Source organism: Orbicella faveolata, unplaced genomic scaffold, assembly GCF_042242905.1.
Source record: "Orbicella faveolata isolate gen_17 unplaced genomic scaffold, um_ofav_v1 contig_2, whole genome shotgun sequence".
NCBI classification, from domain to species: Eukaryota; Metazoa; Cnidaria; class Anthozoa; order Scleractinia; family Merulinidae; genus Orbicella; species Orbicella faveolata.
Genome location: NW_028301547.1, coordinates 12,924,836 through 12,942,500, shown reverse-complemented (window position 1 = coordinate 12,942,500; position 17,665 = coordinate 12,924,836). Strand labels below are relative to the sequence as shown.

Below are 17,665 nucleotides of genomic sequence, written 5' to 3'. Positions count from 1 at the left end.
CACGTGATCTTGAGGACCACGTGTGGTGTAAAAGTACTGCAATAATCTCTTGAAGTTGAAGCGAACAGATGTGTCATAACATTCTGTGGTTGAGATTCTTCGTTGTCTTTAGAGAAGGAATTTCAAGGTGCATCCAGATCCTGAAACTCCCTCGAGTGCACGATGCCCAGTGGATAGTGTTTTTTTTTCTTTTCAATACCGTTCAGTGGTGCTCTACATGATTTTAAGGGATTCCAGCTCTTTATCATCTCCGTTTCTTTTTGTGACCTCGCCGTAGAACTTAATCAGGACCTTGAAGTTTTTACGGCGCCATTTGTTTCAAGATATTTTCAAGATGGTGGGACTGGCACCAGCTTCGGAAGACGTTCGTTCATTCACTGTTTTGTGGATCGGGGCGTATTTTGACTATGTTTATTCACAGCGACAGAGTTGAGTTTTTGAGTTGCTTCGTTTGAAACTACCGGAAACTTGGAAACATCTACCTCCTTGAGATGGCTCTAAATTTGATCTTGTGTGGTTTTCGTTTGTTTATGTTTCACTGTACTCGGTATCATACGGATCTCGAGGACATGTTGAAGAAAAATCACCAAAATATTCATCAAAATGGACACTGAAAGTTGGAAACTTCCATTAAAGTAGGTCTTCAGCCTGAAGGAACTCATAATCGTCATTCAGAAACTGTAATTAATTAAATATGTCAATCTTTTTGAAAAAAACCCCAGCAATAACAAAGTTTTGGCAATAGTAGTTGCCAAATTCTCCACACAATCGGCAGGTATATTTTGCAGGGTGCAGGGTGCAGGGTGCAGGTTGCAGGTTGAAATGTAATTATAACTGGAAAACCGCTGGCACTTGAAAGAACGTACAGTTGGTAGAATTACCGTGACTGTTACATGACGCTGTTTACAGTCGCTCAGAAAGGTGGCTTCCACCCAAGTGCCAAACCGGCCGAAGCGATGGGAGGAGAGTATATTTCAATGATTTTAAGCCTGCAATGAATTATTGTTTTTGAAGAAACATCTGAAATATCATCTGAAATATCTGCTGAATTTGGTTTCTTCCCAGTGAGTACCAAAATGAAAGCACACTGAGCTTGCGCTAGTATATTCCGTCGGTTAAAATCTTATATTATTTCATTTCTTTATTTATTTGCTTCATTTGTGATGGCAATCTTCTGTTGTTGAGGGAAGACTCGAGCCAAATCTGGAATCGATGGAGACATCTGTGGAGCGGCCATCCAGATGGCTTTGAAGAGATTTCACCAGTCCCTGCGTGTCGATCGATAAGCACTTATAGCGGATCGATCGTGTTTTCGATGGACATGAGAACATCGTTCAAACCAAGTGCGATCACAAACATGTTGGGAAGCGTACGAAGTCTCTGGTTTCTGTACACGGCGTAACAAGTTAGAAGATTGCCAAAGAAGGCCTAAATATTAATAACAGCGTGTTTTCACTACGTGAAAGAGGCGAACTACTTTATGTAAGAACCCCCGACGAGTATATAGGTTATTAATTATTTTTAGTGCCAGCGGTTTTTCAGTTATAATTAAATTTCAACCTGCAACCTGCACCCTGCACCCTGCAAAATATACCTGCCACCACACAATGGCTTTCTGCCTTTAATTTTCCTGAAATTTCATTGATTACTTTAAACTAACCTTGAAATCTGATTGTTTATTTTGTTTTACTGCCCCATTCTCATTGGCTGAGAAAAAGATGAGATTTAGAGCACAAAATAGTGTGATTCGTGAATAAATTGCACCACTGAGAACCAATCAGATTGCAAGGATAACCAGTGATTTCAAAATGGATTTAATAAAGCTTAAAATCTGTTTAACATTTCATATTTGTTTACGTTTATGTTAAATTAAGCCTAAGTCTAAAATGAATTCATTAAAGTTACTTTTAATGCGAGATATGTCAGAGGTTAGTTTCTTGAAATATATTTTTTGTGAGTGTTGACCAGTGCGTGTGTAAGTTTTCTTTTAAGAGGCTGGTAGGTTTCATGAAAATATTTCTTGCTGGCTCTGTAGCACAATAATATTTGCTGTTATTATATGGCTAGCTCAATTAGCGGACAAGATGAACCAAATCCTGTGCTGTGATTGGCTACCCGAGCGGGCAAGATGGAGCTATCTTGCCCACTCAGGACTACCTGCCATGTTCCGCAAGAAAAATTTCCTCAAAAGCCATTTGATAAATCCGTTATTGACCAAGCTTGCTCGGTCAAGATGGCTTGATATTGGCCTCGTTCTTTTTTGCATGTTTATGGACCTTGACACCGTCTTGGTCCATAAACACGCAAAAAAAGAACTTGGCCAATATCCAGCCATCTTGACCTCACACTTGGTCAATAATTCATATTTATCCTGCAAATGTAAGGCTATTTGTAACCAATTAATTTATACAAACATGCTATAAATTATCAAACTGCACTCTATTGTCTTTCACGATTATTTTACTGTGCATAATCAACATTTAGTGGAGCATTCTCCATCCAGATACATAATTCAAGATTGATAATTATAGCATAATCACATGGCTGAAAGATTGGAAGCTGGCCTGTAGAGAAGTTGCCTTATGGTAGTGTGATTCTTTGTTGCCAAAAAAATATCATTTTGCCATTATCTAAACTACTGTATCTTGATGTTTGTAGTAATGACAACAAAAGTTTCATGGCTGAAGCCTCTGATGTTATCCTTTGGTCTGTTTAATTGAAAGGTTATAGTAGTCATTAATTTTGTATGGATGTTAATATTTATGTTTCTGGTGGTGTGGATTTTCATTATCTATGATTAGTATCAAGAACTCCTCCCTTAAAATAATAAGCTTCCACATCCACTTTCAAATTTCTTTGTCAAGTGTCTGTATGTCACAACTCTTGATCAGATGGAAAATGCTGAAAGCAAATGATTTTGTAATAGCTATGTTTCATAGGCTGGTGCCTAACATACTGTAATTCAAATTGTATTTTCCAGAAAATATTCATTCCCTTTCCACTATCTGAGGGTTTGAACCACACTCATTCCTCTTGATTCCTAGCATTTTTACATTTTTTAAGACTTTTTTCATTCGTACATTATAATTAATAATTCATGGTGAGAACAAATATAGCCATTTTCGTTGTGTGTACCAAAGTAGGTATTTGGGTCATGTTTCTGGTGTTTAAAACACACATTGATCACTTTCATTGAAAGATAAAAAAACAGACCTCTTAGTCGGCGCGTCACGGTATGTTACGGACGGGTCAATGGATGAGTAAGTGAGTGAGAGATGTATGTATGTTACACCAATCAGATTGGATCTACTATAAACAAACAATCAAATTTCTTGTTGTAAAGGTAAATGGTATGTGAGGAGATTTGATCTCGATACAGTTCAGAACGGCCATATTTATTCTTCTATAAAAGAGAAGGAAGTATTCATATATCGGGCTTACTTCGACATTTTCTGTGGGTTAGGCTGAGGATTTTGTGGGCGGGTTTGATAATCATTTGTAACTGGATAATCAGTCAAAGAAACATAGTGTTTGGTGTATAGCTACGAGCGTGCGATGAAGTGTGAGCTTTTCCCATTAGATAGGTTTTTGAATTGAGTCTCTACTACCATAGACGGGCACCTTCGGACATGGGGGGGGGGGGGGGGGGGGAACGGTGACCCTCTTGCCCGAAAAAAATTCGTAATGCCTGAAGGAGTGAGTGTTCAAATCGGGATGCAAACGCACTCCAAGTGCGTGAAAAACAAAAACCGTTCACCAAGATAATTATGTTGAAAGCCTGAATACTCAATGACCTCTATTAACAGTCTTAATCTAGTAAAATCTAAAACTTATTAAAAGAAAAACATGTTCGTTACATGGCGTTCGTTTAGCGATAGGCAGATCAGCAACGGAGACATTTGTGTTTCAAGATAGACCACTTGGACGACCGTTACAGAAACTGTCCTATATTCGAGACGAGAGTCATACTCGAGACGTTCAAAGAACATCATTAGGCGTTTCTACAAGTCCTTTGGGATAGGCTTGTTTTGGCTACAGCAGACTTGCAGCGTACACTGCAAGCTTTCCATGAATTCAGAAGCCACGTAAATAAGATGGGTAAACAACATGGACGTACTAGACAAAAACCTCCAAAGAAAAATTCAAGAAAAAAATTAAAACACCCCGGTGTTGACATTCCAAACGGTTCTTTTCAGGGCTTCCACAAAAACAAAGTCTTGGTCTTCGTTCGCTTTGATTCGTGTCCTTCTTTTGTAGTTAACAGAAAACCCAGGTCGTTCATATCATTTCAGTTTAAGTCCTTTTTTGCAGCTTACAAACCTTGAAACCAAAAAGGAAAGGCGTGAAAGGTAAGGAAGGGCCGCTGTCCCCACTAACTACCAACTCACTTATGAAAATCACTTACGAAATCACTTGATCGCCTACAGACTCTCGGTCGGGCGTCCAAACTAACACAGAGAGACCTAAAAAGTAGAAACTTTTTAAGAGTTTTGGAAATCGCGCCAACAGCATTATTTTGTAATGTTTTCTCTCCGGTGTCGTTGCCCGAATCATGAGCGCTTTGCCCGAAAAATTATATAATTTCCGTAGCTGGGGTGGCTGCAGCCCCCTCGCCCCACACAGCTCGTATGCCTATGTTTACTATTAGGTTTAAGATCTCAATGAAAAACAAGTTGATGTGGTTTCTATGATAGGATCAATTGTATTTTAGGGGGGCGGAATGCACTACTGGGAATGTGAAGAGGTTGTGACCAGGTTCAAATCGTTTGCTTGTTGTATCAGATTGAAACCTAAATATTGCTGAAGAGTTCGTAATGAGTGTTCCGGGCGTGTCGTTAATTTCAGCATCCATTGATAAGTTTCAATGGCAAAAGCGAAGAGACTACGATTAAGTTCGTCAACAGAACAAAAATATATTATTCTTTGACGATTTTACAATTATAATGGTTCTTGTTTACTACTGGAAGGAGAAGATACGTTTTAATGAAACTAAATCTTTTCTCTTCAATGTCATCAGGGTTTTCGCTTATTCACATTAATAACCAACACGAACTTTAATTGAAGAAAAAGGAAATTATATTTTTTCAAGATAACTTAAGTGAGGTATATGAAGTCTTGAGCGTTTTATTGTATTAAACACAACGACTTTGGTAATTGAAAAATAAAGACTGACGTGTATGTTGCCGGTTTGTGATTTTTAGTCCGGTTTGGAGCGGATTGTGTATGGCAAGCCAATTGTAGCAATATTCAATACCTAAATTCAATTTCAATTCAATGAAATTCAATTTCAATTCAATGAAAATTCAATTTCAATTCAATGAAAATTCAATTTCAATTCAATTTCAATTCAATTTCGATTCAGTGAAAATTCAATTTCAATTCAGTGAAAATTCAATTTCAATTCAATTTCAATTCAATTTCAATTCAATGAAAATTTATTCAATGCGCAAAGCATCTTGGGTGAAACATCCGGGAATCGGCCAAATCTCCTCCCGCCATTTTAGCCAACAAAATGGAGGAAAGTCTTCGAAATCTTGCAGATTCGCTGGGTGAATGCTCGCGACTGATTTCGCAAGTCTTAGCCAGTAGTAGTTCCAGCTCAAATGGGAACGGTACGGATTCAGTCACACAAGGGGTATCAGGAAATAACTTCAGTTCAACGAGCAACGTTTCCAGTGCTGTCGAACGAGCTCGGTCCATGTTGCAAAGAAGTCGAAGTACAGGATTGTGTTGTCGCTTGAGTCAACGGGAGCGACTTCGAGCAGCATCACCTTCTACCGTACCTGGTAGTAGTGGAGCAAAGAAACAAAAAACAACTCCAGAACAGCCTAAACCGTTTGAATTTGCTCTTATGTATGTGGAGGACGACGACGACGACGAAGAAAATTTGTCAATTAACCATGACAACATTTTGCTTCGAGGATTTGTTAATTTAGTGAGCACGGATGGAGAGGCAGAAATTCGATCCAAAATTGGCGATGCAATTTGACTAAAACATCCATTAGTCAGTAATGGGGATTTTGTGTTTCTTCCTGCTAACCGGCGGAAGTTAAGCATACCTGTCAGTTGTGGAGAGTACTCGTACAAGCAAGTGAAACTGCTCTGCGGACAAGGAGCTATTTATGTTAAACTGAAAAGTGGACTGAACTGTTTAATATGCGATGGTGACGTAAATAGCTCATCAGATCATGATGATTTGCCTGGTAAGTATGTTATTGCTGTCATTAATTTGGGCCTAGTTAATACAATTAAAAAAAAACAATACTAACATTAAAACATTAAATTTGCTGCCTTTTTTGTATGTCAAGGTATCATGGACCATCCCCAGGGAACCTAAGACAAGGAGGGGACAACGTTGTTAATTTGCTAGTCCTGGATGTGGATAATAAATTATAAACAAGAATGAAAACTTTGTCAAATTGAAAATGGGTTGTTTGGCCCCCAAAGGTTAAACATACTCTCATACATTTGTGGAAATCGAAACAATGTAGATTGTGTGCCTATTAGTGTAATAATTTCTTGGTGTGCCAGCATTGCTCTGTATAGTGACACTTAAGACAGTTTGAAATTGTCTTTCTTCCTTTGCTAGAGTTATTTGAGGCAAAGTTTTAATGCCAAAACTAAATTGTTACCATAGTAACATTTCTTCATTTTTACTACAGTACTTGAATTCTGTAAAATAGAGTAAGAGATCTTTTTTTCATTTTCAAATTTTTGCAGATCATATTTCTAGTGCTAATAGTAAACCGGCAATGTGTGTAACAGTTGCCCATGGTAAAAACTCTTGTTGGCATAAAAACCCATCTCCTTCTGTAGTCATAGTACAAAGCTTCTGGCTTGTTCCTCACAAGGCAAGTTGTCAGCAAATATTTATTTATCCTGTAATTTTACTTTTTTGGCAGAAATGTTGAGTCAACCAGTTTCTGAACAACAGAAGCAAAGTGAAATGCAATCAGTACCCATTTCTGAAGAGGGTAGTACCGGATTTCAGTCAGCAGGGGAGGAGACACTAGCTGATAACACTGAAGATCCATCAGTGGATTTGCTTGCAAAGCGTTGTGTAAATTACTGTAGAGCCAATGGCATTGAGAATCCTGTAGAAATTTTACGTTATGCACAAAGTGTGATTGTAAGCAGAAGGCCACTGGATGTGCAAGATGTTTCTGAAAGTCTAGAGGGTGAAACCAACTTCATCTTAATCAATCGACAAGATGTTTTAAAATCAGCAATGGATGAAGTGCAATTTTTAAAAGACCCCAGACTAACACTCTCAGTTGGATTTTATGGTGAGTGTGCTGAGGATTATGGTGGCCCTCGAAAAGAGTTCTTTCGCCTATGTTTACGAGATATTAAAGCTACATACTTTGACAATGGTCTTAAAGACCATCTTGCTAATGATTATTCAACCATTGGGCTTATTATGGCCCTTAGCACTTTGCAGAATGGCAGTATCCCCAGATTTGTGAAAGAAGATAACCTCTAAGCGCTTTTTTCTTCCCAAGAGCCATCAAGCCCTTGTATTGCAAAGCTTTGAATTGGTTTTAAAAACCTGGGGCTTTCTGAAATAGGGAATGCTATACCTAACTTCCTTCATCTTTTCAGACCTTCCCAAAGTTATGCTTTATCGAGAAGAAAGTTGATGGCCCTTCTTTCACCAAATTTTTCTGAAGAGGGTAGCAATGCACGCTGTTTTGAAACAAATTTATGAGTTGTTCTCTAAATACACCAGACTTGCAGCAAGTGGGCAGAGGGGTGCAATCACTTTGGGGCATATACTTCAATTTGTTACTGGCAGTGACGAAGAGCCCCTACTAGGGTTTAGAGTAGCACCTTCTATAGAGTTCGTTGAGGCAACAAGTCATGGCACAAACCCCCACTCAGAATGCTCTTTTCTACCTACTGCTAACACCTGTGCAAATACCTTGAGCTTACCAAGATGTACAAATGGTTCATTGCTGCCAAGTGAGGAGCAACTATTTAATCTTTATGATTTGGCCTTTGCAAATGCATATTTTGGAAAGCTGTAATGTTCTGATTATAGGTTACAAAAAGTTGACATTATTTGTAAGTGTTTTTAGTCACAAGAACTTTCACTAATTAATTCTATCACAGTGTCATATCCATTGAAATGCGAGGATAATATCTGTTCCACCAGAGATAACTGCTGATGTTACTGTTGTATTTTACTGAAATAAAACAAGTTGAAGTTACTTAAGTACGTTTTCAGCTCTCAAGTTGTGTACTAAACTTGATTGGCAATCTTGCAGCCATATTGAATCCTGTTACATGATTGTTCCTGATTTTTTTTTATCTCTGCACATCCCACACAGCAACTGCACATAGCTGCACAATTTGTCAATAAGGTATAGTGTTGTTAAATGTTTTCAATGCTTTCTTTTACTATCTGGTGAATTTTAGTGTATATATCCATGCCCATTTGTGTTGATGACGCCAGTGGGTCTATCTGCTCCAGAACTTTCGCTTGAACTGACTGATGTTCAACTGGTAATGTGACTGGGGGAACAAAAACATTGTTATTGCTATCTTCAAATGGAGATGGCCCGTCAGGGTCAACACCGTAGAATTCCAAATCATTGGGATCCTCGTCTAGTTGCCCATGTGGTAAGGGGTTCTCCTTGTTTAGCATGCCATTTACCCACATCTGATACGGAGACCAATGGTTTGCTGTCCTTACCTTGTGATGGTTAAAAGCCTCCATATATTCGCGAAGTGCAAGGTTTATTCTTGGGATGAATGTCAAATGCAGCGCAAATAGATCCGTTGGGTTCTCGATGTTGAGCAAGCTTGTATCTTCCAATGCATAAAACACGTAATAGAAAAGATGGCACACGCACCTGAACACGTCCCTCCAGAGTCTTTCAATTCTCTGATTTCTCGTGGAGGGACCTGCTATAAAACTCCCCCGACCTTCACCTCTTGCTTCCACCATAGCACCACAAACTTGTACATTCTCGACACCATAATCCACACGAATACGTGATGGCCACAACGCATCATTTTCAATTGCTTTCAGAAAAAGTTCCAGAAGAGTTTGCGAAAGATTGTTATTACTGCATCTGAGAAACATAATCCGTCTGGAAAAACCATCTATGCACCCATGGATTACAAGACCCCAGCGAATAAGAGTGGTGCCCATCTAAATGCCATAGAGAATTTGGCCACGGAACCGAGTATTGCCTACGAGAAACAACAATCCCCCACCTCAAGGCAGTATTCGCCGGATCCACCCTTGCCAAACACTCACGAATTCTTCTCCTTTGAACCCTCAGTCCAACTGACTTAAGGTACCCGGCTAAGTATGTTCGCCCTGTTGTAAATCCATGACGACCCATATATTCGAGAACTAACTCGTCCAATTCCGCATCCGACAACAAACTAAACTGCACCGTGTTTTGCAAGCCATATGACTGTATTCTGCGATAAATTGTCCAGCGAGACACGCCAAACATCCCAAAAATTCTTTGCCATTGAGAATCCAAGTCCAAGAAGATCTTCTAACGTTTCGGCAGGTACGTAGAACTGAGGTCTCCCAGGATTTCCCGTTCTGAGGGTTTCGCATTCACTTCGTGAAATTAATGAAGGTTCTACTGCTAGAATTTTGATGTGATTTTCGATAGCCCGTAGTACTTCTAAAAAGCCTGTAGCTAGGGACTCCCACTCCATCCGATCTTGCTCAATGTCAAAGGCAATAGAACGCAAAAGACTTACAGTTCTATCGAGAACTACAAATTGTACTTGCAAGTCTTTGATGTTTGTTTCATTGCTGCTTATATATTCCTCTGTCCTATCCAGCACAGACGACAAAAATTTGGGTAAATCCTTTTCCGCGTCAAACTCTGATTCGGCACGCGCCATATTGCCAGTAAAATGTTCCCGCGGAAAAATTAAAGCATACAGCTCCCGTATTCTAACTACCCCGGAAGCAACTTACCATTTCCGGTCACTAACCGGAAGTGATTTTCAACGGGATGAGTAACTATATATACTTTCTTTGAATCGTGATTTAATTTCTTCATTGAATGAATTTCGTTGCATTGAATTGAACTTTCATTGAATTGAAACTGAATTTTCATTGCATTGAAATTGAATTTTCATTGAATTGAAATTGAATTTTCATTGAATTGAAATTGAAGTTTCATTGAATTGAAATTGAATTTTCATTGAATTGAAATTGAATTTTCATTGAATTGAAATTGAATTTCATTGAATTGAAATTGAATTTTCATTGAATTGAAATTGAATTTCATTGAATTGAAATTGAATTTAGGTATTGAATATTGCTACAATTGGCTTGCCATAATTGTGACAGTTACATACATACACTGGGTTGTTTTAGAGTGCATAATGTTCAGTGTAATGGTGGCTAGTTATAAACGAGATGAGCCTTGAATTTTGAAACAGTTCATGAGTTAGTGGTATGCTAGACTGCTGGCAGTCTGTTTTTCTCTCGAAATTCAGCAGGGTTTATGAGGCGAGACGTTTTGGCTTAAAGTGCCACTGAAACGAAATTTTCGTACTCTCTTTTTTTAGCCCAATTCATAGTTTCAAACGTGCTTAAAATAATGGTGAACTTTATTTCTGTCAAATCCTAACGGAAAGTGCTCTTTTTAGCTGCTGAAATCGACTTTTTGGAGCAAAACTGTGTCCGGGCTCTGGAACCGAGTTTAAGGACCTTGTGACGTCACTGGTTGTATTCACGCAAGAAGCGCTTAAGATTCTCTCTTGTTTTCACTTGATTTATTTAAGTTTATTCTTCATATTGTCGATACCTACTAGTTTCCTACCTTGTAATCTCAGTCCAGCCTTGACAGGAAATACACATCATAAACGTTGGAGGGCGCCAAAGAATGTAGATTCACCAAAATGAATGCTACAGATTAGAACAGCTCAGTATACTTTTCGAACATCTTGAGTACTCGATTGGAGATTTCGAAGACGAGTGTGGCAACTTTTGTATCACGTCCTGAAGCCTAAACACGATATTTCGTCGTCTGTTTTCAGCCTGGTTCTGAAATTTGGATTCTCACGTTTATCTAAGGTCTATTAACAAGGTTCGAATATGTCCTCGGCAACTTTGCTGCATTAAAAGCCGTAAGCGCATCAGCCATCCGCACAATCATGAAGTTATTAACGGTCCACAAGCTTTGAGTCGAGTACTTCTTTGCACACAGAGAGCATCTTTTTATGATACTAATAAGTGAGAGTTCTTGTGGTAGACAAAATGTATCTTTGAAAATTGTGATCCGCAGCAGGGTTTGCTTTATCGCCGCATACGTATCAGTGTAAACAAAGCGGGAATTTCGCTTCTCTTTTACACGTATCTCCCAATTGTAATATTTCACGGCCGATGGATAACTTGGAGTTCTTTAGCACATACTTATGTCTATGATCTTCATTTAATAGTATTCAAGTTCAAAGCAATTCGTTAAACGTCACTAGTTTATTATTTAGTCGAAGGTTTATTAAACAGAATTTGAACTAATTTGCATATATGACCTTTCGCCGCCGACATTATCACGCTTTCTCTCGTTTCCTGAAAACATATAATTGTAGGGTCATGGCAGCTAAGTTTACCTTTATAGTTTAAATTCGCTCCCTCATATAAAATAAGAGGGTTTCTTAAATTGTTGCTGTTGTGATAACTTGTAGGATGTAGCAGATACAACTAGACTAACGGTCACTGTGGCACAATCTCGTCCGCGGTGAAACTCACAAAACGTCCGGTTTCCTCGAAGCGAAGCGACTCGAAAACTCGAAACGTTGTTGCTACGATTCGTGCAGCAGCACTCCGGATAATATTTTCAAAAGCCGCTTTCTCTTGTTTTCATTTCTTTTAACTTTATGAGTGTAGATATTGTTTAATTGAGTGCTGGCCATTTCACTAAGAGTCCCGATCATTTTGCGATCTAAGAACTCCCACTCGTTTGCTTGCTTACATAAAATATCCAATTAAATAGACTGAAAAGCCCCAGGATCGACTCTCCACCTCTTCATGTCTAAGGCTACTCTTATTATCTGCTTTACAGCCCTGAGATGTCCTTAAGATGTTTTTTGGGGGGCTTCGAACAGTATTCTCTTCTCCCTTAATCACTCTAAATTTTCAGCGCGGCATGAGAGCAATACAACCAGTGACGTCACTAGGCTGTTTTGGCCGCGCCAAGATGGCCGCCAATTTTGGGCTTAACCAGCCAATTTCGAACGGCTGAAAAAGCAGTTTTCGCTTACCGTATGCGAAAAAAAAGTCTGCAGTGTTTCCAAGTAAGGTTGAAACTTTATTACTAAGCAAAAATCTCACATACGAAAATTTCGTTTCAGTGGCACTTTAAGGGGAATGGGACGAGACGTGGGCGCGGCACGCAAGAGAAGAAAAACAGACTGCAGACTCTTCTCATGTTTTTGAGGACATTCAAACTTGTCAAAAATAATCTAATTAGCTGATTAAAATCGACTAGTTTTTCGCGGGAGGAACATGAACCGATTGCTCAAACTTTTGTGTTATGTTTACGAAATACCAAATTCTTTTGTCGGGCGAATTTCGTAAGCAAAGCTAAGGTCACTCTTCGATGTAGTCCACAAGAGAAACACCTAAGAAACTTGCTTCCGCATTTAACCCTTTGAATACCAAGTACGCATATATATATGCGTAATTAATGGTCGTGCTCTTTGTACCACTTGTGACGTCATCAATTTAAATGTCATCAGATATTCTTGATAAGCAGATAGTAGTACTAGGCTAGGCCTTTCCGTACAATGGTCAGGTTTAGATATCGAAGACATTCCGACGTCGCAAATCGAAAAACAACGTTATCAGTTATCACACCTAAGAAACTTGCTTCCGCATTTAACCCTTTGAATACCAAGTACGCATATATATATGCGTAATTAATGGTCGTGCTCTTTGTACCACTTGTGACGTCATCAATTTAAATGTCATCAGATATTCTTGATAAGCAGATAGTAGTACTAGGCTAGGCCTTTCCGTACAATGGTCAGGTTTAGATATCGAAGACATTCCGACGTCGCAAATCGAAAAACAACGTTATCAGTTTTGGTGCAAAAACGGTGGTAAACTGGTCCACTAGGCCCGTAGGCTCGATTACCAGCCGCTGTTCGGGAAAGGAGCCCGCGCTCCTCCCCCGAGCTAGGAACGTAGACCGGACTCGAGAAAGCGGCGGAAATCGAGCCTACATCGTCCGCAGAAAAACTAAAGTCTGCCAGGATTTTTGCCTGAACTTAGACGAACAATGACATATAAAACACACAATACAGTCAACAGACGTGCGCGTAAACAACTACATTTGAATCATGTGGTGCCAGAACGACCAAAAGGAGGAATAAACCTATACATCGAGCTCGAGAAACATAAGCTCGACCAGATAGCTGTAAGGAACATAATAATGTCTCCAGAGAAACTTATGGCTTTCTCTAAATAAAGCTACAGCGTCTCCGAAAAATAAAAACGCACGACGACAAATATCCGTGATAAGAATCTACCTACTGAATCGTGCAAACAGTTCTAATCACAGCGGGGCTCGGCGTCGCAATATAGAATGCAAGTAAGCAGCATTTTCACGGTAAATCTCATATTTTGTCCCTCGAAAGCAAATACTTGGAGACTTAAAAACAAAACATGCATAAACATGCATAAACACATGGCAAATTACAGAGGTGTCAAACTCGACGAAGCAACATGCAGATAACAGCGGAAAACATGCAGACCCATGACCTTAAAAATGTTGCCAAAGCACGGTCTTTATACGGCTCAACTCTGCTTAAAATTTCTCCTTATAACACAACATGACGTGCCCTTCATAAACACGAGTGAGGCAACAAAAAGGTCGAGTGACCGAAGAGAGAACGGCAAATTCAATGTACAAATGTCACGAACCGTAGGAGTTGAGTAGGCTTGTCAACCCCATTTTACATTGATAATCGGGAAGATTGTATCGCTCGAGACTCTTTGCTGTGCTTCGCGCGAAACTTATGACGCTTTATTTACCCTTCTGTCAGGTACTCCGTTGTTGGGCTGACGGGGAGTTTAAAAAATTAACTAGTGAGACAATCTCAGATAGTGCAGAGCGCAATTGATAGCTCGTGTACAGTAGTCCCATAAGTACTCACCCATGCTCGGTTCACTTCCGGTTTGTGTCTACCTTGGTTGTCTGCTACGGCTTTTCCCCTTTGCTGTGTGTAAGTTTCAAGGTTGTATTTGCACAAATTAATTAGTACTGGTGTTTTACGTTGATTTTCGTTCATTTTAAATTCAATAATACGCTGAAGCAGCAAACGTGACAATTTAGCTCTTCACGCCAACTTTGTAACTTGATACTTTTGTTTTCCTCGCAAAGGCATGTAACATGAAACCCTTGTGTTCTCCAAGACACACGGAAGATGTGCTTGTTATTGGAGATAAATGAAAGAAAGTTAAATATCTGATGTAGTGATAAAGAAACGGAACAGAAATGATGTTGTTTTACTAAAAACGCAAATTTTCCTATCACCGATGAACAAGAAATAATTTAATTATCAGATAGTCACGAAATACCACTTTCTTTTTCTGTTGCCACCTTTGTTGTCAACAATAAAACAATTCAAAATTAACACACAACGATATTGATGGCTGAGAAGCGTTCCAACGAAAAGTACTGAAGATAAACAGCGCTACTTGGCCGATATGAATGAGTCTCCTTAAAGTGTATATGACACAAATTTTTTTTTTAAAGTATTTTTTAAGTATCGATTAAATTAATTTGCGCTTTCATTAGGTGCCACGGAGTCTGCATCAATATTTGAGCACTTTCCTGGTTTCTTTTGTCACAAATTAAAGCGTAAAGAGTGTTAAAGCCACTAACTTGGGAACTTTCTGGTCTGTCTTACAAACACAATTAAGGCAAGAAATAACTGAACAAGCCGCTCAGGAGAAGCAATACATTTGAACCCTAACAAACACACTGTTGTAGATTGAAAACAGCAGATGACATTTGTTGAACCGACCTGTGTGTAATTCTAAGTTACGCAGCCACAGTAACATTTCACATTTGCAATAAAAAGGGACAATTGGCGCTACCGGAAAAATAAGTGCCGTCCTTGGTCACATGACATGACATATAAAATACCGCGTGGAAAGATAATGTATAACACTAACGATGCTAGAACGCATGCGTCTTACATGTTGAGTTCTACCATAAGGGAAACCAGTCAACATCTGTACGTGATTCCGTATGCAAAGTCTCTTCCACCTAATATAGAAGCCACGAACGCTAGAGCAAGGGGTTACCTGAAACAAATATATAGCTTTCCAATATTTTTATCTAACCGACGGCGATGGAACATGTTTTACGTAGAGTACACATGTACCTTTCCCACCCCACCCGCACCACTTCCTTGCCTCTAGACTAATTACTTAATTGAAATTAATTAATTAAACAAACATTAAGGTTTACACCTTAGCGCCATAGCGGCATAGCGTCATATAAAATGCGAAAAGCTCTCTTAACTTGAGTATTTTTGAGCAAAAATTCCTCTTGGGGGTTGAAAGGGCTATGTGATCGGTGAGGTAAGGGAGTTATGCATGTGCGCGTGTCACACCAATCACAGTGTGGGTTGCATCAAAGAACCAATCAAATTGCCTGTTAGAAAATAAGATGGTATCTCCATTAATCTGGAGACGTGTCAGATTTCTGTAGTTTGTTCAGTCAAACATTTTATGGCTTACTATTTAGTTATCTTACCATTACCGATGTAACATCGTATGTACATCATAAATTCGCAGCTTCTTTCTTGCTGTACATTGCAACCAAAAAAACTTGTTAAATTAACTAAATCAGTACTGTAAACAGTTCCATGAATGCTCCTATCTCCGAGACTTTTAGTTCACAACAAAAATAAATCTTGCACGGCTTGCGTGCCTATGTTCAAATACAGCCAATCTAATGTCCCATTTTCAGTTCCAGCCACTCAAATGTTCGGCACAAGACAATGAAATCTCAACTTGTTCGTTGTGATGCTTACGCAATTACGGTGTCGCATATCAAATAGACCTTTCCCGCATTCCAACAAACAATAGCGCCGAGTCGAGGTCAGGGTGGACAAAAATACAGCAAATTTATGAAAATGTCCACCCCAACCTCGCTCTGGTGCTATTGTTCGTACGCACTGAAGTGGAATGCGGGAAAGGTCTATTGCCAAGCTCAAACCGTTAGTAGTTTCGCGTGCTTGCGGGTTCAAGAATAATTATATGCTACACTTTCCATGGGTTCGTTGGTTGGTTTGGAAAATACATGGAAATAAAAGCTGCGTAAGAGTGTGACTCGTAAACATATATCGCCAACAGAGTGTGTTGTGTGAATATTGTCGTGGCTGTTTAAAAGAAACCCTTCAAATGGTCTCTCAGCAGTTTCGCATGAACGCAGAGGGGGGGCAAGGGGGGGAGATCTTGTCACGAAGTCACGATACTAAATTTTCGATTTCACGAATCAAGAAACAAAAAATTCACTTTTCACGATTCTCGAACATGTGCACGAAACTGTAATCAAAATCTGCACAAAAAAGTGCGTTCTTTAACTTTGCCAATAATTTACAGTTGTTGGAAAGGTGATCTTTGAAATCTTAATTTGTTGGTTTTACTTTGAGAGACCTCTTAAGAGGATATCGGACTTGGACAGCTCTTCCACTGCCAGTTGTTACGGCTCTTAAGAAGGTCAGAGTATCGTCGTCGTTGTCACTTTCCACGGCATCGTCAGGCCCACTGTCTGTGTCATACTGCACATCATCTTCTGGGACTTCGGGGGCTTCAGACACTTCAGGATGAGCGAAGGTGACTTCTTGCTCTTGCTCTTCTTGTTCGTCGACGATTGGTGGAACAGCTGGCTGATACTTTGCAGTAGGTTCAAGGTGGATCTTGTCCTTTGGGTAAACAGAATCCGCTGGACGATAGATATTCAAAGGCATAGTGCCAACCTTGAACTTCGTTCTTTCTTGCCTCATAGTTCTCTGTCGAACGCACTTGCCATGCTGAACTGCCCATTCTCTCATGATCTGCTCTTGGGTGGAATTTAAGTGCCTTGTTTTGCCACGATACGAAAGTTTGGGAATGTCTTGCAGTGGAACTGAGCTGTCTGGAATTGGATAGTAGGATGTTGGGTGAGTGAAATAATAGGCTGCCCAGCTTGTGATCCTTTTGATGCTTTCGTAAACAGTGTTTCCCATATTACGGGAGTAGTTAATGATCCTTGAAATGACCAACAGCGTGCAGATTTTCCACTTGGGTTGTCAGACAAGCATGAAGATCAACGTGGATGTCTTCTTTGGTAGACTTCAATTTATCATCCAGTCGATTAAGTTGATTGTACATCATTTGTACGGACTTAAGCGACAGGTTCGAGATAGTACCGTCAGAGCCGTTTGAGGCTTTCTGGGAGTCAATAATTGTTTGTATAGTACTCCCAGTTCCTTCTGGAAATCGTTTGAGATCACCGACTTCTTGCAGAGCTTCAGCTATTGATAGGCGTGGAACCGTCTCTTTCAGATGAACTGAAAATGCGCGGAACAGTTTGCCAAGGTGTTTCAGATAGGTGACTGTAGCGGTAATTGTAGTCAGAATTTTGACGCATCGTGTCTGAGGGCCAGTGACAAAGACATTGCA

General features: G+C 39.6%; 1 protein-coding gene, 1 long non-coding RNA gene and 2 pseudogenes across 3 annotated transcripts in view; 2 read left to right on the top strand and 2 right to left on the bottom strand.

Moving 5' to 3' along the window:
• Window positions 1-1,916, top strand: part of LOC149112018 (uncharacterized) — a 2,024-nt gene extending 108 nt beyond the window's left edge. Inside the window, exons 1-2 of the long non-coding RNA XR_016207005.1 lie at window positions 1-1,064; window positions 1,191-1,916. The exon at window positions 1-1,064 is cut by the window's left edge and continues 108 nt beyond it. This is a non-coding gene — a long non-coding RNA (uncharacterized LOC149112018). The remainder of the gene's footprint in view (window positions 1,065-1,190) is intronic.
• Window positions 1,917-5,992: 4,076 nt separating this feature from the next.
• Window positions 5,993-8,215, top strand: LOC149112017 (uncharacterized; annotated as a pseudogene). The gene is made up of 2 exons (XR_016207129.1): window positions 5,993-6,203; window positions 6,903-8,215. The product of XR_016207129.1 is annotated as an uncharacterized LOC149112017 (transcript).
• On the bottom strand, window positions 7,949-10,002 carry LOC149112016 (uncharacterized; annotated as a pseudogene).
• Window positions 10,003-16,495: 6,493 nt separating this feature from the next.
• Window positions 16,496-17,345, bottom strand: LOC149112015 (uncharacterized). Its single transcript, XM_089290266.1, has one exon. It carries the CDS (start codon window positions 17,227-17,229, stop codon window positions 16,630-16,632), a length of 600 nt encoding a protein of 199 aa, XP_089146392.1. The 5' UTR covers window positions 17,230-17,345; the 3' UTR covers window positions 16,496-16,629.
• Window positions 17,346-17,665: the final 320 nt, after the last annotated feature.

Excerpts from the sequence above, each read along its gene's own strand:
- LOC149112015 (XM_089290266.1), bottom strand. The coding sequence starts at position 17,229 with ATGGGAAACACTGTTTACGAAAGCATCAAAAGGATCACAAGCTGGGCA.